Genomic DNA, 19143 nt, shown 5'->3' on the forward strand with positions numbered 1-19143 from the left:
CGATGGGCGGACAGCGTCAGGAAATGACGTGTTTTTAAGTACGGTGGAGACCCAACGGTGAGGTGCGAGGCTTCACTATTGGCTGGAGTCGAGGCTTCGAGGTTTTGCGGAGCAAATTTGCCTGGACTCTTGGTTTGCAAAGCACATTCGGTGTGATGAGCCTTGACCGGTCGAGATGGCAAGTTCACCGAACAAAACGGGCCCGGTGAGGATTGAAGTCTTGTAAAGTAAGCAGTCCGTTAAAGATGACGAGGGAATAGGGATCGGAGGGAGCTTCTCATCAGAGATGAAGAGGACGATTCCTCTCCGGTAAAACGTCCTTACCCTTTGCTTCACTAGAATGGAGACAAGCCTAGTGGCGATACACAGTAGAGAGATTGCGCCTCAACCGCAATGAATGTGAGCGATGTCTCGCAGAACCCTCAATTGGTAGCCTTCTTTCAAGGTACGGACCGTGCAATGGTGGTGTGGGGATTGCGGATCCTTCGCCGTGTGAAGACCTTCTGGATGGGCAAAGTATAGGAGCTGGTATGGTAGGTGGTGTCAGAAAGATTGCATTGGCATCCCAAAAACAGCGGTAGGTAGATGAAGATCGGTGCGATTTGTCGTGTCAGTCTAAGGTCCAGAAATGCTATGCAGAGGCATGTTGAGGTGAAGGGCATCACGCTTGCATGACCACTCACCACTACTGTAGCTTGTGGGCTGTGGAAAGAGAGGGCGAATTCATCTAGGCCCGTAAGGTAAGAGAGCTTTGCTGTGACTCATCGAAAATATATCTTGTCGTCAAAAGACTGTAAGTTGGCAGAAATATGCATGAGCGAACAACGGGCTCTGTGTAAACGGTGGCGGAGTTGAATAGCCTTAAAGTCGTACAAGGCGAAAGGCTATTGCCTTGTCGTAGACCTCTGCGATTGCGCTACCAGGGGCATTGACTGCACAGAAGAAGCCTTCAAAATTTCGAATCCTGCGTCGTTTCGCCTTTCGCATGAGGGTTCTTTCGGTCCAGCCCCCCGATGGTGATCAGTGCCAGACGCTAGGCCTGAGAGTATAACGTCTCACAAGCGGCAACAGATAATTATCAGATGGAGGCGAAGTGCCGAAATGCGCCTGTTCAACACCATGTGGTCAGAGTGATATCGAGGCAATTGGGTCGCCCTTTTCACAGATCCAGGATTCTCTAGTCTCCACAAGCGGATGCAAAAGCTGCGGTTTGAAAATCACACAGCAGCCTGCGGGCAGATAGCGAGGCGCAATGCCAGTCCTTTGGTGGATCTGGTGTGGCAGGAAAAAGGGGCGATGCGAGCTAAACCGAAAAGGGTAAATTCGTCTGCCTTCTTTTTGCCTTTTCTTCATTTCGGATTGAACTCACCGAAGGATGCACCAATAAGTGGCAAGAGGACTCGAAGATTACGAAACTCAGAAATTCGACGTCTTTGCTTTCTCGCCTCTCTTTTTCGGATGTGGTTTGCTAGAAATCGTGTCACAAGGCAACCGGAGTCGGAGTGCTAAAACGCCAAGAAGAAATTGCAGCAGTGAAAACGAAGAGCACAAAAGATTTAGCTAGAAATGCTGAAGGACAAGATGCAACAGTCATGCCGGCTGGGTGAGATATGACACTTGCAAACCTTGTAGCTATAATTACAGGTCATCCTCCAGAAATTTATACGCGAATCGAAAGTCTGCTTTTCTTCGATTCATCCTGGTTTATTGATGCGTTAGCGACGAATTGATGCAGAACCGGGGAATTAACGGTGAGATCTCGGAAAAGAGGCGGATTGTACCCACCATGTGCTCTCATAGTCAAAGAATCGATAGGTACCCTGCTCATATTCCTCCGTGATCGTCTTCGGCTCTTCATGTCGCTGGAACCAAGTTTGATATTGCTTGTGAAACCTCCAGCTTTGACTTTTCAGCGATTTTGCCGCCATATATTGCTGATATGTGTTCTGACGGTAGTAAAAGATGTAAAACAAAGTATCCGTCTCTATCTTACCGTAAAGAGTGGGGTCGTCTGCGAAAGCGAAAGGCTCTTGTGGGTAGTAATCGGGCGTGTTGTACTTTATATCTGGCCTGTACTGTCTTGGTTTCTCTGCGTCAAGGTAATTTGGACGGCTAGCAGCTGATATTTGTATAGCTCGTTGGACGGAAGGTGAATCTGGGTCAGGAGGGCGACTCTTCGTAGCCTCAAAGGATTGAAGAAGATCTTGCAGGCCGGGGGGCAAATGGTAGATAGACTCAGGCTCTTCTACCTGTGCCATAATTCCATTTGTCTGCGTGTCGGAAGGTGATAATTCTCTACTCGAAGGGTTTAGCGTTTCTCTAGAGGCTGATATTTCCACGGGTATGGTAGTTTTAGTGGGTGGTGGCGGCGAAGGCTTCGCATCTGGTGGAGAAAGAGAGGTAGTCGGAGCAGCATCGGGGGGCGATGGTGGTGGATTATGTATACTGGCCTCGGCTGTAGAAGTCCCCGGTAAAGGAGGAGACTTCGGCCTAGTCGGCGGACTTTGGAGTGCTTCCGCGCTCGATGTCGGTGCAGCAGCTTCGATGACAGGTGTAGAAGAAGTTGAGCTAGTAGGAATCGAAGCTGCGGTATTAGTTGAGGATGTAATGACACTTTTCTGAGCAGACGGTAGACTCGGGAGCCCAGGGGCCGCAGTAGATATTTGGCTACTTGGAATTCCTGGCGGAGGAGGCAATGGAGCAATTCCCACAACCGTGCTCTTATCGCTCGCAGCTGCTGCCGCGGCTGCAGACGCGTATTTCAAAGTTTCTCCTGGCGGCCTACTCGGTGGTGGTGCAGGTTTCATAGGATTGTTGACCGTGCCGTTTGGTACAGTCGCATGAGGAGTGTGCAATGTTGCCAAAGCTGGCAAAGGCGACTTGAAGGTATTGGATGGCCTTCTTGCCGTAGCGGTTTGTGGTTCCGAAAATGAAGTTGACTTGGGCTTGCCACCTCCACCTGAAGCCCCTCGGCTCTCTGCTGCGTCTTGCTGATCGTCTTGAATTGATTGAGCGTCCTGGGAGGAGACTCGATCACCTTCCGTCGGTAGGCCAAAGACACCTTCATCCTCCTCAAGGTTCAGGTCATCATACATTGTTTCATCCTCCATGAACTCAACGGACTGGTTCTCCTCAACGTAGTACCTGATACCCTCTTCCAGCTCTCGGACCTGATCTGTCTCTACGTTCCCGTTCTGTAAAAATCGAAGTAATAATTCCAGCTTCCCTTGATGGAACTTGTGTCGTTCTGTAGTTCTGCTAATTTCGGACAGACGATCAGCCTTGGCCATGTCCTTTTTCCCCCTCTTGACGTTTGCTTGAAGTGATTCCTCCTCGGCCTCTAGTGTCTCGATCTGGTGATCTAACTCTTCGACCATAGTACTCAAAAAATCGGTGACCTCCGCTTTCTCCTGTTCCTTGGGGTCGAGTTTTGCGGTTGCACTTAAACCCTCCTTAGAGAATGCTTTGGTCTTCATTTCCTTCTCCACGGCTTTGAACTTCTCCATCTCCTACAAGCCCACGGATGTCAGCTTAATCCGTCCAATGTCACACAGTCTGTCAAGTCTCAGATTACGTACAGCCTCGATGGCCTTTCTCTGCTCTAGGAGGGGCTTCTTATCCTTGATCTCGTTGCCAGCAGCCCAGGTCTTGATCTGGTCACGATGTCGCTGCAACTTCTTAATCTCTCGCTTGAGGGCATCTTCGAGCTTGTCCTTCTGGGACGCGTTGCCAGCTTGTTGTATTTTGTCGTAGATTCCTTCGAAGGTCTGAATCCCCTCTGCAACTTTCTTGAAGGTCTTATCGATTTCCTGCTGAAGCTTTCTCTGGGCCATGGCGCCGTATAAAGTGATAGGTAAGGGTGGAAGAGTTGGCTTTCGCGTGCTGAAATGAACAAGGGAACGCCGTCCGTGAGCGGCCTTGAGGAGCCTCTGGAGTTGCAATTATAGCAGATAGGTGATTGTCCAGATGGGGTAGGCATTAAGGAAGATATAAAAAGATCAAGTTGTCAGGTTGCAAGGCTGTCAGTTCCTCATGTCTCTGCGTCGTTTCTTTTCAAGCTCATGATAGGTGAGTCCGTCCTAATTTCGTAGGGCTGCAGGATCACGCGAATAGCGGGACACCCCTAGCTTCTAAGGGTTCCATCTAGATAAATGACACCAGGCGAGACTTTGCAATCTACTATTTCTATCGTAATTCCCATCGCAGGAAACTAATCATTGGCCTCGCATTTCAACGGGTCACATGATACAACGATGCGATTAAGGTCGCTGCCTCTGCCTTTGTTCAGCGTACCCATAATTGGGCAGCGAAGTCAAGAGTGAAACCAAAGTAGCCTTTCTGCACCCGTCGCAAATCTAGTATAAACTTGACGACATGAAAGGTGGGCTCTATGGATTGCTATGAACGCATCTTTTGACTCTCAAGAAGCTGTCTTGCAACGAGTGGCTTCTGCTTCAGTGACAGTAGATAGTCAACTCATATCGTCCATTGGCAAAGGCATCCTGGTTTTTGCGGGTGTGTCAGAGAAGGATACCCAGAAGGAGGTGGAGGCAATGGCTTCGAAGGTTCTCAAGATGAAGATGTGGCCTGACGAAGCGGGTGGAAGCGTACGCCTAAACATGATCCTTGGAGACGCGCCGTGATCCCAATGTAAGGATGCTCACCTTTGCAGTGGAAGCACAACGTGCAGGATATCAAAGGAGAAGTTCTTTGTGGTGAGTCGTTCATCGGACATTGATTTACACCCATTCATGAAAATCGAGTCGCAAGTTTCTCAATTCACACTCCTTGCCTCCACAAAAAAAGGCAATAAGCCCGACTTCCATGGCGCAGCCGGCGGCGAAAAGGCAAAGGAACTCTACGATTGCTTCTTCACCAAAATACAGGAACTCTACGACACCAGCAAGGTCAAGAATGGGGTTTTCCAAGCAATGATGGAAGGTCTGCTGTGTGTTACTGCGTGGCATGTTCAACTGCTTACACGTATCAGTGAACCTCCAAAATTCTGGGCCAGTGAGTGTAGATTACTCTAGTCATGATGGAGCGGTACTATTCCAGCTCCTTCTATTCTCTGCCTTTCCGATTCTCGCTCTAACACCACCATCAGGTGACCCTCGAGATTGAGACGACCCCGCCCAAGATTTCAGGAGAGCAAGCTAGAACTTCCGAGATGAAGGACAAGGTGGACAATCCTGATTTACTATCTGGGCTGGTCGAATAGACCGCAAGCTTGTATATAGACTGGAAGATAGGACCGCAATGAATGCTCGACGATCTAAAATGATTGGTCTTGTAGAAAGCTTTTGACCTGTGCGCAGCCCGAACCACCTTTCATTGGAAACCGTAACCCACGTTGTCGCTATTCCTATATCTGCAAACCCCAAAGCGGCACCAGCGGCAGAAGATGCTGGAAAGCGCGCTAGCGGAGCCTCGCCTGAAGCGCCAATGAGACTGAGGGCTTTTGCCTTCGATTTCTATCACAAAAATTGTATCCGTGCCATTGCTGTGACGAAACTTCTGCATCCAATTTGAACCATTGTTGCGTCATCATGGCTTCAGAGAAGCAAGGTAGCCATGATGACAAAAGATACTTCTGGACTGCAGACTCGGCTAACAAAGCCTCCAGTATCCAGGAGTAGGGTGTACTTTGACATTGAGATTGGCAAGGTCAAAGAAGGACGCGTTGTATTCGAATTGGTAGGTCAATCCTCCTGGAGGATCGGCAATTCTTTGCAAAAATCTAGCGTCTGCTTTTCAACCCTGTTCTTAGTTCACGAGGCTCATTGAGTTGGACTTATATGTAGTACGATGATGGTATGTGTTAAGTAAAGAGGCGAACAAATGGAAGAAACTCATCCGACATTGAACAGTCGTCCCCAAGACGGCAGAAAATTTCAGGTGTCTTTGTACGGGGGAAAGAGGCAACGGCAAATCTGGGAAACCTCTCAGTTACAATGGTATTGTTTACAAATCCTTCGGCACAGATTGTCTGTTGAGCAAGAGCTGCAGGATCAATTTTCCACCGAGTCATCAAGGGCTTCATGATTCAAGGTGGGGACTTTACAGCGGGCAATGGTACTGGAGGAGAGTCTATATACGGCGAGAAATTTGAGGACGAAAATTTCACGCTCAAGCATACTAAACCCCTGTTGCTATCCATGGCAAATGCAGGCCCTGGTAAGCAAATTCAATGGACGCCTGAGACTGTGGAAATGGAATTCATATATCTGTAGGTACCAATGGTTCTCAATTCTTCGTCACAACAGTACCTACTCCACATCTTGACGGCAAGCACGTGCGCTTATCCCGTTTTGCATTTCGGGATTTTCTGCATTAACGACAAGATAGGTTGTTTTCGGGGAAGTACTAGATGGAAAAAGTATCGTTCGACGTATTGAGGGACTTATTACCCAGAGCGACAAACCAACCAAAGATGTCACCATCTCTGGTATGACTGCTCAAATCCTTGACATTGAAACAGTGCACTGATAATCGAAAAAAGACTGCGGCCAGTTGTCGGATGAGGAAGCGAAAGATGTGGGTAAAAAAGCTCCCGATAGTACGGGAGATCCGTATGAAGACTTTCCTGAGGACCAAGGGAAGGAATTCAAAGCCCCAGAAATCGCTCAGATCGCTACCGAACTTAAAGACTATGGGAACAAGGCATATAAAACTGGTGATCTAAATCTTGCTCTCTCGAAATATCAAAAGGGGCTTCGCTATCTGAACGAGCATCCAGAGTCGCAGTCAGAGGAACCTGCAGCGCTCACCAAGGAGCTTACACAGCTGAGGTTCACTTTGCATTCGAACTCTTCACTGCTACAGATCAAGCTCAAAGCATACCAGGAGGCCCAGAGCAGCGCCGATAATGCATTGCAAATTGACAATGAGGGAGCAGTATCGAATCAAGATCGTGCAAAGGCCACATATCGTAAAGCACTCGCTCTTCTTGGTCTCAAAGACGATGACGGAGCTGTGAAAAGTCTTGAAACAGCGCAGAAGCTGGCGCCAGGCGATGGAGCAATCACAAAGGAGCTCGGTGCAGCAAAGCAGAAAGCAGCAGATCAAGCGAAGAAAGAAAAGGCTGCTTACAAAAAGTTTTTCGACTAAAGAAGTCGCCACAATGCCTCAGAACATTGGATTAGTCCGACAGAAAGAGTCGAGACGCCCGGATGGGAATAATTCTAGTGTAAATGTTTAGCCACCCGAAAGCAGGTTTGGGCATGAAGCACGAATGAAACGAAAGAATAAAGGTAGGAATCCAAGATTCGATCTTGACATTGGCCATTGCGTAGCCAACCCATGCACCAAGCTTTAGTTCACTATTTGTCCATACCCCACAGCTCCTGCCGTTTGCCCCTTTCCTCTCTCGCATTTCGCCGCCTCCAGCCCCATCTCTCCTTCACAGCCTCAAGCTTAGCCATCTCACTTCTCTTCCTCTCCGTCGGCGCCTCAGCAACAATTCCGACAAAAAATTGCGAACAGTCGAACCTCTCAGCCAAGCGTTTTCTCGTCCACTTCCAGGGATCTTTTGTCCGTAATTCTCTGATTTCTTCAATCTGCTTCGGAGTCAAATGATACTTCTTTTGCTTTTGTGTTTTGCGTGCGAGCGGTGGTAGGGATCGTCTCAGGTCGACATAGGGGTTAGAATGGAGATGTGATTGGGAGAGTAAGTCGCGCCGTGGGTCATCTCGAGGGAGAAAAGCCGCCGGGGTATGATATGGCGAGGGAGCCGAAGAAGGAGGATTGAAGACTATGTAGTCATTGACGTTGTCTGGAGAGACTGAAGCCGTGAGCGAAGAAACATTGGGCTTCGTCCGTAGCTTTTTAGTAGTTCGACGAGAGGAGGATTCGTGACGGCAGGTAAATCGAGGAAGCAGTGTAGCCCAGGGTGGATAGAGGAAGGACAGGATAGTCGGTATCCGATGGGGAAGTAGTAGTGACATGGTATTACCGTACAAAAAGCATTTTGCTGAGGATTTCTGAGCTTTGCTTATGCTTGAACTTCAGCTCTTATTACAGTTTCCAATCAGGATGCGGAAGAAATTTTAATTTCTGACTACCTTAGCGCAATACAATAATTACCCTTTCTCAGCCCTGCGACGTCACCAACCAATTGAGCTTGCAGCTACGGTAGGGACGACTACAGTTGAACGTCTCCTATCACAAAGCACTATCTCCATCCGACGTGCCGCAAAGGGTATATGAGCTCAGTCGATCATACTCCGTCACTGTGGCTGATTTGGGCAAGAGCGCTTGCAAGTCGCCTACAAGTCGATCTCGTATTGGCAGCTATTCTCCTCGGCGCATGTTGGTGACAATCAAAATAGGACGACGTCCCAAACGGGGCCCCTTGCGACAATTCACGACGTACAGACTATGAGCATCCTGCTTCTGTATCGTCATCTGTACAGCAAGCATAACTTAATCAAGGCCTGACCCACGAGATGTCAGATCAACAAGCACAAGACTCGGTCTCAGGGCCGTCACCAGTGCCTGTCCTCGGCGAAGGATTTCAGGAGACTCCGCCACCGTCTGAGGACAAAACAACATCGGAAGGGACAGATCCTGGGTACGTGGACTCCAAGACGGGCAAGCGTAGATTCTGGGGCCTTGGGAAGAGAAGGGACGACGAAAAGGCAAAGAAGAAGAAAGATGCTTCAGAAAGCAGTAGCTCATCCATGAAGATTACCAAGCAACCGCCTACGATGCAGCCTACTTCACCGCCTGGCCATGGAGGGAACATACCAACCTTAGCAAACGTTTCGTCGCACCCGTACTCGCCTTCGTCTCCAGTCAGGAACCTTAATACTTCCTCACCAGCACCGCCATCACCAGCATCATCGCAAATTTTCGAGCGACATGTACAAGAAGACATACTCACGATCCCAGAACAAGCACCGATACCTGGTCACATCGCGACTGAAAACCACATACCACCAGTTTTGGATGCTTCCTCTGAAGCTATCACAAATGAGGAGCTGAATCCCAATAATGTAGAAATTGTCATGCACTCTGCACATCATCCAGCCTCACTGACTGTGGTGGGGGAAGCGCCAGGGCCCACAATGCCAGACGAGTATATTCCAATTCCAGACGGCGAAGATGGATCCTCTAATTATGGAGCCTTGGATTCGACGGATGTCCGCAGATTGAGTTTTATATCTTTTGCTGATGTTGTTCATTCGGAACATACACATGACGGAGGCAGCATTGCAACGGGGATGATAAGTCCCGTCGTCTCTCAAAACCGTTCACCATCCCCGATACGCTCACCTTTGTCGTCTCAGGGTCTCGGCGGGTCTCCAAATCTATCGGGATCTGTCTCGTCCAAAGGTCGCGAAACTTCTCCAAACAGAGCGGGCAGAAGCCTAGCAAGCCCTCTGCCGGGTCATTCTCCTCCTCTAGGTGGGGAGTTGACAATCGAAACTATGCGGCAAGCCCTCCGAAAGACTGGAAGCGGGGACCTCAGCGGTGGGAGGAGTCTACCAATGAGTGCTACGAGCGACAATGAAGAGAATGCTGCACAAGCATTCAAGTAGCTTGGATCACAATTATATGGGACAAGGGTCAGCCGACAGGGGGTGAAACGTGTTTTTGATGGCGGTTTTATGGATCATTAATGGAGTACTGCCTTTGTACTCTTGACAACCTATGAAGGCCATCTATCTGCAATGATTTAGGGGCTCCTACAAAGGGAGGGCTACTGGTAGGGATGGATTTTTAGGTTCGGTGGTTGTGCGCATATAGAGCGCATATTGAAGATTTTGCAGCGGAGCTCTGATTAAGTGCCGAGGATACCTCTTTGTTTCGTAAATTGCATGTTTTTGACTTAGATATGTATTCGAATGGATTCGTGAAAACTTGTTGACACCACCAAAGCCGTCCAAATACTCATGGCAGTAATCATTTTGACCGTCCAAACATCACCTAAAACGGGACTCATGAGTGAAAAATTTCGATGATGACAGTCTTTGATTCAGTTGAAGCATTCGAAGACATGAGAATGGAATGGGTGACTTGAGAAGGAAGCGTCTCTGAACCTGCACAGCACACCCCCACACTCAAGCAGATCTGTAAAACCCCACTCGCCGTACCTGACCATCCTTGAGAGGCAAAACTCAGCACCATTTCGAGGTAGCTGAGACCCTTCTTGTTGTCACCTAGCAACTACATCCCTATGAATCCACGCTTTTCTAGCCTCCTCTTTCCATGGTCTTCGATTGGAGATACCCCACTTCAAGGTAGCCGAACGCAATGTCGGCACACAATTGATCGCATGCGGAGTCTGCTCTTCAGAAAGAGATTGGACAGTTGACGTTCATGGTGGTTTGGGCACAAAAGACAACACTCTACATAGAGGCTACAAAGCTCCAGCATGAAACCAAAAGGGCCGAGTCGAGATAGCAACGAGCGGAGGAGGCGCTCGCGGATATATATCAAAGAGGACAGTGATGATGAACCGCGGAAAAGCTCGAAGAAAAAGCAGCCGTCCAAAGAGAAGCGAAACCCCATGCAACATGTGCAAGAGCATACAAAATCAATGGGCGGGTTGGCCGACCCAGATACGGGCCCTGCAAAGCGGTCAGGAACACCGGTTCCTTTGTCAGCCTACAATACTTCTGAGAGTGTTTCGCCTCAATTCTCGGATTCTCATGAGTCGAGGACGATACACCGGACTGGTAGAGACACACCTCGTCGACAAATGTCAGGGCAAGATGCTCAAGCAACGAAACAATCGCAAGCACGACCTAGAACGAGAACATTGGAGGAACATCTCAAAGAACGGTCTCCCGGGTCGTCAAGGACCCGTGTTCGTATGAGCTCACTCCAATCACCTCCATCCCAGGACAATGGCAGTGTGTCCAGCTCCATTGGATTTCCTTCTATCGTTTCCAGCCCGGCACTCGAGGCGCAACGACGCCCACGTCCATCTAGACCTCCCTCTCGACCTTTGTCGCCCATTCGAAATCCGATTGCCGCAAAGCCAGGAACGCCCCTGTCTTCATCGTCCACTGACGCCAAGAAGATACTGCAATTAATGAAAACTACGTGTGGGAGGATGCAAGGCGTTCTTTCCTTTAGGAATTCGGTGGCTAGTCCTTGGGCGTCTGGCTATTGTGCTATCAACGTAGCTTCCGGGAGTCTGATATATCAGACGAAAGGGGAGGTGAATTTAGCCAAGACCCTCATCAATGACCTTCGAGGATGCCAAGTGCGGACTTTGTATGACGCCGAAAGCAGGTCTACATTCCTAGCCGTATCTACACTAAGGACTACTTCAGGTATCCACTTAAAGCCACATGTACCAGAAACATTTGATCAATGGCTTGCGGCGTTGCTATGCTGGCAGCCGATAAGGCCCAAAGGCGCTCAGAACAAAATGAGCAAACCACAAGATCCAAAGATTGGGGAAAAGAAACTGGGCGACGGCAAAGGTGATTCTGACGGCGCCTCTGGGAAAGATGCATCGATCATAAAAGTTGGTAAGATGTTAATGTGGGAAAAAAATCCTCAGCCGAGATCGACCTCTCCTTTACCTACCGATCGGAGGGTATCGATTTACAGACCTATCAAGTCCTTATCCAAGAACTGGAGGAAAGTTTCATGCACGCTTCAGGAGAATGGCCACTTCAAGATCTATTTGGAGCCCGAGTCGACCCTCGAGGCTGTCATACCACTGTCTCAATTATCAAGGTGTGCTGTCCAGCGGCTAGATCCCTCGATATTGGACGATGAATATTGTATTGCCATCTATACTCAGTATACATTGACCAACTCGTCGATCAATTCTGTATCAAGTATTTATTTCTCACTAGACTCTCGGGTCCTCTTTGAGGTGTGGTTCGTACTCCTCAGAGCGTTCACAGTACCTGAGCTTTACGGGCCTGACCAATTGTCAATCGATTCTCAGTCAAGAGCTTTGGATTCGGCCTCAGCCTCTGCCAATCCGCCACCTACAGATATGTTCCGAGTCGAGAGAATACTCTCGCTTCGGATCATAGAAGCAAAGCTGGATGGGCCAAGGCAGAATTCATCTCACGGCCCTGAAAAGCATCTTAAACCTCAGGGCTGGAAACCACAGACTACCGGCAATTATTATGCCGAGATTCAATTCGATGGCGAAGTAAGGGCGAGAACGTCCACGAAGCCAGAGACAAGCAATCCTTTCTTTCGGGAAGACTTCGAATTCTCTGATCTTCCGCCCGTTTTCTCAAGCTCTGCGATTGAATTGAAAAGCCGTAACCCGGGCCAAAAAGCTTGGTCATTGACTAGAGCACCTTCGGACCTCAAAAGAGGAGACATCAATCCGGCAACGATCGATGGGGATGTTCAGGTTTCGCCATTGGACTTAGTCTACGGCAAAGTTGACATCAGACTAGACAGTCTAGAGCGTGCAACAGACACGGAAAGGTGGTGGCAACTGATCAACGACCAAGAGGATGTTGTAGGGGAAATGCTTATGCGAATTCGGGTTGACGAGCTCGTTGTGTCAATGGGCCGCGATTATGCTATGATCTCTGAGACTCTACATTCATTCTCGAATGGCTTGACCAATCAGATCACCCAAGTGGCTCATATAGAACTGAAACGGCTTTCAGAAATCCTGTTGAATATCTTCCAGGTCTCAGGCCATGCCAGTGCCTGGCTCATGTCACTCGTGGAGGAAGAAATTGACACAAGCCACAAAGAAACTCCTATGTCGAAATTTAGGTATAGAAGGGGAATAGCTTCCCAAGACGCGCTAGAATCGAGCGTCGAGCGTGAGATGTGGGTGAGAGATATGGGAAAGAACGCTACTATTGAGGCGAACTTACTCTTTCGGGGCAACACATTACTGACAAAGGCATTGGACTCTCACATGCGCCGCTTAGGAAAGGAGTATTTAGACGAGACTCTGAGCGAGAGAATGAGGGATATTGCGGAGAGCGACCCTGACTGTGAAGTCGATCCACACCGGGTGTCGAGCTCAGATGACCTACAGCGCAATTGGAGGAACCTAACGGCATTGACAGAGAACGTATGGCAGGCTGTTTTGGCTTCAGCTCCACGTTGCCCTCCGGAGTTGCGAATCATCTTTCGTCGCATTCGAGACTGTGCTGAAGATCGATATGGCGGCTTTCTGCGGACGGTAGCCTACAGCAGTGTCTCCGGTTTCCTTTTCTTAAGGTTTTTCTGTCCTGCAGTGCTCAATCCTAAGCTCTTCGGCTTGCTCAAAGGTATGAACAGCCCAGCTAGTTGCTACGAATATCGCCTGACTCTCTTTAGATCATCCTAGGCCTCGCGCACAAAGAACACTGACCTTGATTACGAAGACCTTGCAAATGCTAGCTAATCTCAACACCTTTGGCAGCAAAGAGCCTTGGATGGAACCCATGAATGTATTTCTGACTAGTCATCGACCGGGGTTCAAGGCTTTCATTGACAAAGTCTGTGACATCAGCTCAGAGCGTGCAACTTCCGCTATTCCCCCTTCCTACGCTACTCCGATCACGATCCTGAACCGGCTACCAGGCACAAGCAAGGAAGGCTTTCCCAGTCTGCCATATCTCATTGATCAAGCCAGGGAATGCGCAAATCTTGTCGATGTGTGGCTAGATGCACGACATGAGGTTGACAGTGGAGTTGAGTGGAGCAAAGAATTGCAATATTTCGACGAGCTCTGTGAAGCGTCTCGCGATAAAGCCAGAGAGTGTTTGTCACGCGCCGAGCAAGCAGAGAGACCTAGTGGCGTGCTGGAGCCGAAATGGGAGGAACTCGTCGAGCAAATGGAAAGAAAAGCCCGCTTTAGAGAAGCCAATGGCAGCAACGGTTCTCCAAATACCCCAGCCGGCGATGGATCTGGCTCTCGGACCTTGAATAGCAGCACCTCAAGCTTCGCAGACAGCTATTTCCATCAGAGACACCACGCGAACCGCAGCTCACCCGCAGCATCTCGCCTTGCAATAGCACGCAGCCCTATATCACCCAGCTCACCTCTTTCAGTTGAGGAGATTACATCCGAAGAAACAGGGTCGGAGACAACGGGTACGCCACCCGGCTCTTCGTCCGGCGCATGGGATTCAGGTACTTCTCCAACTTTTCCAGATACGGTCAAAAGGCGTAATCAGCATCGTATACTACAAGACGAAGAAGATGGAGAAGAAGATGAGGATTTCTCCGACCTAGACATCGAAAATAACTCCGACATTTTGGGCTCATCCATCTACTCTTTGGGGAAGACACGATCCAAGCGTGATTCCGCCGCTACGAATAAGACTATCACTCCAGCTACCAAATACTTTGCCCCTATCAACAGTAAGTGGCGGCATCATCAGGAGAAAGGTCAGCAGAGCCAGTATTCGCTGCAGCGATCGGCAGAACGGGCGGAGATGGCGAGGCATAAAGCTGGCATGGCAAATAGATCGAGAGACGAAACGCCCTCGGGGGAGGGAAGAGCATGTATCGATTGAAGTCAGATAGCCCAACAATTGTGGAGAAGAATAGAAATCCGAAAAGTCCAACGGAGAGGAAGGACAAGAAAGGACTTTGGGGAGACGGACTATTTGCTCGGAAAAAAAGGGAGGGATCGAGAAGGGAAGATGATTGATCAAATGATCGTCTTGGTGTATTTATTGGCTACTGATCTCTGAAAAGGCGGCATAGCGAAGAAAGATAAAAGGCATTAGCGAAGGTGAATCTGCTCATATTGGAGCGTCGATTTGTGAAAAGATTCCAGGTCATTTGGTGTTGCATGAGAAATTTCATGATAACAAATTCCCTTCTGTGTGGAAGATGGGTATCCTTCGCGTCTGGTGAATATGCTTTGTCTGGAATCAATGTGCACGGCATTCGCGGCTCACTTTCTCGCCTCAAGCAAGGTGCATTCTCCATCCTTCGACCAAGCGTGCTAAGGAGATGGGCATCACACACTTCCCACCGGCACGGCACAAGGCGGTCACTGTTGAAAGACCACGCGCCGGCAAAATCATTGGCAAGTGGTTAGTTGCTGGTCTTTATTGTGAGGAGTCCTGTCGGGACAGGATCAAATGCTCATGCAGTCACATATATTTCAAGATATGCATATTGCGAGTCATATCAGGTAATCGTCTTGTGTGGGTGTTTGGTGCTCATCAATCTGAAGACACACACACACAGAAAAGGCGGTTATGTATCTACTCTCCATCCTTTTCCGGCAGGAATATCAAAACTTGCACTCGAATTGCATCTCTTTTTTAAGAATTCGCCACAAATCCTCCAACTCACAAAATGGAGGGGCTCACTCCTGTCAACAACGATCTTTGCTCCTCACAAGCACTACCCGCGCCATGCTACGACCTGAGCGGCCGCATGCACTGCCCGTATGTCTCCAACAAAGCAGGGTCTTCTGCGCGCAGGTCACATCATTGTGCGGGGAACGCAGCTGCGCCCTCACGTATCCACCACCGAAGGATTTTCGGATACGAGAAAGGAAAGAGGGGAAAGCATCAATAGCGGCGTGTGCAAACTATGGCGAAGCAATCCTTACCACTGCATGTACAAGATGAACAGAGATTGTAGGTGCTGATGTGCGGTGCGCATATATCGTTGAAGCGAGTAGTTGATATCGATAACGAGCTATTCCTGTACATGCATTGGCCCCTTCATCTCATCTCTTGTAGGACGGCACGGTAGAAACATACGGCCATGCGGGAGGTTAATGGTAGAACGCTCTTGCCATGGCTAGATCTCAGACGACATTCGGTGACTGAAGTGTGTGGATGTTGGTGAGGAGTAGTGACAGCGTGTGGAGACTACGGTGGGGTTTTGCGGAAGGCTCAACGACGCAGCAAGTTAGTTCTATCTTGTGGATGGTCGTCTCCTGCGCGCTGCAGGTCGAAACAGGTGGTCAAGATGCGATGATGTTCAACGCCGCATCCTTCGCGCCGGTGAGAGCCTTGGATATGGGTTGACGTAGACATTTGCATCAGGCGGTCCGAACTGTCATCCCCCAGCCACCTACGGAAGCCCAGTGGAAGAATGCCGCGTGCATCAATGTTGAGTCGGGTCAATGCCATGACTGGAGGTCAGGACTCAGGACGCATGAATCCTCACCACTCCGGCGGTTCGTCCCTATGAAACGTTTCATGATAGACGGTGTTCATTATTTATGTGGCGCCGTGGAGGGTCAGGATGTAGTAATAATAATAATGGGCGCCAACCGACATCTGCATTATTTTCGCACCCCTGGACCGCCCAGCACCTCCAGGGGTTCAGTACCTTGTGAAATAGAGTCCAGACTTACGCAGGGGCGGCCGTAGTGCGAGGGGCCAAGCGTTGAAACGAAGGATGCTGGTTCGTGAATTATTATCATTGTGGTGGTGATATCTCGGATCCGGCTTAATCCTCCCGGCGCATGCTGTAGATCATACGCTACCCCTGAATCCGTGGGTTTTCTGGCAGATCTCGCCCAAAGCGAATGATCTGATCACCGCCCCAGCAATTGTACCGTGGAAGCGCAGACGGCGTCATTATTATTCAGAAACATGTCCCGTCTGCGTGGACATCTCTCGCAAACGGAGCATCTCATATGAGCAGAATGCGGGGAAGGGCGAGTTCCCCTTCCATATCAATTACCGGCCTCCAATCTCGACTCTAAAACAACACGCAGCTACAACGATTGGCTGCAGCGGTGAAACATCGCAAGTAGTATGGAATAATAAGGTACCTAATGGGGTGGAGACTTTGGTAGACTGTGCCCCTAAGTCATTAGCCGTCAGAATAATGAAGGACTAAGGCCCAAGACCCAGGGATAAAGGACAGGAAAGTGGGACAATTGGCGCCACCACCGCAATTGGCCCTTAGCTCCTCCCCTGAATGACCGAGTCTGCCAAGTCATGTCTTTTCATTGACTGGGGGTAATTTAAATTAATGTCCAAAACACTAGAATAGAAATAAGAGCATTCCTCGCTTTCCCTTTCTCACTTCCTGACCCTCTCATCGTGCCTCTCGCTAGACCTCACATTCCCTATTTCATTTGCTGTCTTTTAGACACCGTCCATTCTTTCAAGTAACAAAACCGTTCTTTGCTGAGCTTAGGTCTCGCTTCCACGCTCTTTCATCTCCCTCAACTCGTCCTTATTTGCTCCTTTGAGTGTTGATCACCCGGCCTGTCAACAACCAGAGCAATATCCAAGACTTCCAACTCACTCCCGAATACTCAGTCGGCAGGTCCACTACAACCATAAAATCACCTTGATCTCCATCATCAAACCAGGCATCTGTCAGTTCGGAACAAGATGCGTACTTCAATCATCATCTCGGCTCTGTTGAGCGCCAGCGTGATCGCTCATCCCACCTTGCAAAACATGCATCTACACCCCAAGCGTCAGAATGAGCAACAACTGGGAACGCCTCAACTAGCCAAGGTTTGGAAAGACGGCAATGGTGTCACACATGAGGACTATAAAGTCGTCGAGAAGATTCAGCTCGGCCCCGGACAGTCAGCTCCCCAACAACCACAGCAGTCCCCTCAACCCCAACCACAAGTCAGCCAGAAAAATGCAGACACGGACTCGCATCAGCATGATGGTGATCATCATCAGCAGCAAACTCAGTATCACGCCCAAGCACAACCGCAAGCACAACCTCAAGCACAACCTCAGGCCCAACCCCAAGCCCAACCACAAAAGCAACAGCAACAACCTCAACAACAGCAGGCTCAACAGCAACAACAGCCCCAGCAGACACAACAGCCTTCATCTGGAGGTAACGACGTGCTCGATACCATCAATTCAATCCGAAAACAATGGGACTCGTCACTCAAGCCCTACACTTGGAGCGACAAGCTAAAGGGCAATGCTTGCTCGACGGGTACCGGAAGCGAACAAGGAGGGAAAGTAGAGGTTCATACGCTCAACCCTGGCTCGATGGGTCAATGCATTGCACCCGGCGACGCCAATGATATCACCAGCGCCATGAAGATGTGGCTATGCGAGATACCCAAGGCTCTCCAATGTGGCAACTCCAAGCGTTCCGATATCATATTTGCACGATCTGGGGATCCCCAAGGTCACGCAAAGATCTTCGGTAGCGCAGACTACACTCAAATCGGTGCCTGCTACACTGGAGATCTCTGGACCGCCGATTTTGCTTGAAGGCAGCACTATATCAATGAGATTCTTTTGGCATAAGGAACGAAGGAGAAAAAGCAGCGAGGCATATCATGATCAGCAAAGCGCGGGAGTTGTCCTGCCAGCATTGCGCTATCACATTCACTTCAACTCTCAGATTATTCTTTTAACCTTGACATGGGATTGTATGGCTGTTCTTGCTGCACTCGGTCAGCATGCGCCTACACCCATATTTCTACCCATGTATATATTTCAATTCTTCTTTGACGGACGAGAAGGTTGTCGATAGGCACCATGAAGGGAATCGCATCAACTTTCCTCACTTCAAGCTTCCCTTTCCATTTGCTTTGTTTCTTTTCCCTAGAATTTCATATGATTTGAGCCTGCCATACGTTGCAAGACAGCCAGGCCTGAGCATCTACAGGGCTAGACCCGTATTACTCACATCAAGCGTACATGGCGTCGCTGTGCACATGCCACCAAGTGAAACTGACTACGCTGGCGTACCACTCTCCACTCCTCCCAAAACCCTCGGTGCTCGGCCTCGGCGTCCAGCAGTCTCGACGATCTGCGCCGGGCGTATATCCTACCTTATTACGCACTGCAAATGGTGAATAAGGTAATCAATGGTCGTGGTGGGTGAAAGGAGGTTGATTTTGAGACAGATCCTGAAGCGGACCAGGCGACGCCAAGCGCGGCGCAGAAAGTGAGTTGCCTTAGGTTTAATCGCTTCTTCATCCTGAAGGATTCCCTCTTCACGGCGAGACCGCGTTTGAGAAGGCCTTCTGGACGTCTAGGGCTTTTTTGGGCTATAGATGCGAATTGGTGTTTTGTTATTTACGGAGATAAAGGGTTGGTGGTTGGATGAAAGCTGCGTTTGCGTTTGTTGCGTCGAGTACTGGTTTTGATGAGATGATGGCAGCGATGAGGGCGATCTTGACCTGGTGACTGATAAGGCAAAAACGTCTTAGACGATTTTTGCGCTCGGTGAAAGATCACTTGGGCTTGGTGATACGATTGACTATTCGATCTGATGGATTCCCTTTCTGCA

At 49.3% G+C, this 19143-nt stretch overlaps 8 protein-coding genes across 8 annotated transcripts; 6 read left to right on the top strand and 2 right to left on the bottom strand.

Moving 5' to 3' along the window:
• Positions 1-1745: 1745 nt before the first annotated feature.
• Positions 1746-3833, bottom strand: KY384_006068 (uncharacterized protein; the record flags this gene model as incomplete). Its single annotated transcript, XM_044814564.1, has 2 exons — positions 1746-3509; positions 3579-3833. The coding sequence occupies 2 exons, from the start codon at positions 3831-3833 to the stop codon at positions 1746-1748; spliced, it is 2019 nt and encodes a 672-aa protein (XP_044668714.1).
• A 541-nt stretch (positions 3834-4374) lies between these two features.
• Positions 4375-4643, top strand: KY384_006069 (uncharacterized protein; the record flags this gene model as incomplete). Its single annotated transcript, XM_044814565.1, has 2 exons — positions 4375-4381; positions 4429-4643. 2 exons carry the CDS (start codon positions 4375-4377, stop codon positions 4641-4643), a joined length of 222 nt encoding a protein of 73 aa, XP_044668715.1.
• Positions 4644-4751: 108 nt separating this feature from the next.
• On the top strand, positions 4752-5221 carry DTD1 (D-tyrosyl-tRNA(Tyr) deacylase; the record flags this gene model as incomplete). Its single annotated transcript, XM_044814566.1, has 3 exons — positions 4752-4941; positions 4991-5013; positions 5108-5221. The coding sequence occupies 3 exons, from the start codon at positions 4752-4754 to the stop codon at positions 5219-5221; spliced, it is 327 nt and encodes a 108-aa protein (XP_044668716.1).
• A 328-nt stretch (positions 5222-5549) lies between these two features.
• CYP41 (cytochrome P450 monooxygenase 41) lies at positions 5550-7110 on the top strand (the record flags this gene model as incomplete). The annotated part of the gene is made up of 5 exons (XM_044814567.1): positions 5550-5568; positions 6052-6177; positions 6234-6295; positions 6349-6448; positions 6503-7110. 5 exons carry the CDS (start codon positions 5550-5552, stop codon positions 7108-7110), a joined length of 915 nt encoding a protein of 304 aa, XP_044668717.1.
• A 212-nt stretch (positions 7111-7322) lies between these two features.
• KY384_006072 (uncharacterized protein) lies at positions 7323-7946 on the bottom strand (the record flags this gene model as incomplete). The annotated part of the gene is made up of 1 exon (XM_044814568.1): positions 7323-7946. One exon carries the CDS (start codon positions 7944-7946, stop codon positions 7323-7325), a length of 624 nt encoding a protein of 207 aa, XP_044668718.1.
• Positions 7947-8447: 501 nt separating this feature from the next.
• KY384_006073 (uncharacterized protein) lies at positions 8448-9542 on the top strand (the record flags this gene model as incomplete). The annotated part of the gene is made up of 1 exon (XM_044814569.1): positions 8448-9542. The coding sequence occupies one exon, from the start codon at positions 8448-8450 to the stop codon at positions 9540-9542; it is 1095 nt and encodes a 364-aa protein (XP_044668719.1).
• Positions 9543-10378: 836 nt separating this feature from the next.
• KY384_006074 (uncharacterized protein) lies at positions 10379-14453 on the top strand (the record flags this gene model as incomplete). Its single annotated transcript, XM_044814570.1, has 2 exons — positions 10379-13220; positions 13270-14453. The coding sequence occupies 2 exons, from the start codon at positions 10379-10381 to the stop codon at positions 14451-14453; spliced, it is 4026 nt and encodes a 1341-aa protein (XP_044668720.1).
• Positions 14454-17327: 2874 nt separating this feature from the next.
• KY384_006075 (uncharacterized protein) lies at positions 17328-18116 on the top strand (the record flags this gene model as incomplete). The annotated part of the gene is made up of 1 exon (XM_044814571.1): positions 17328-18116. The coding sequence occupies one exon, from the start codon at positions 17328-17330 to the stop codon at positions 18114-18116; it is 789 nt and encodes a 262-aa protein (XP_044668721.1).
• Between the last annotated feature and the right edge of the window lie 1027 nt (positions 18117-19143).

Source organism: Bacidia gigantensis (genome assembly GCF_019456465.1).
Source record: "Bacidia gigantensis strain McMullin 20006 chromosome Unknown contig_246, whole genome shotgun sequence".
Taxonomy (NCBI): Eukaryota; Fungi; Ascomycota; class Lecanoromycetes; order Lecanorales; family Ramalinaceae; genus Bacidia; species Bacidia gigantensis.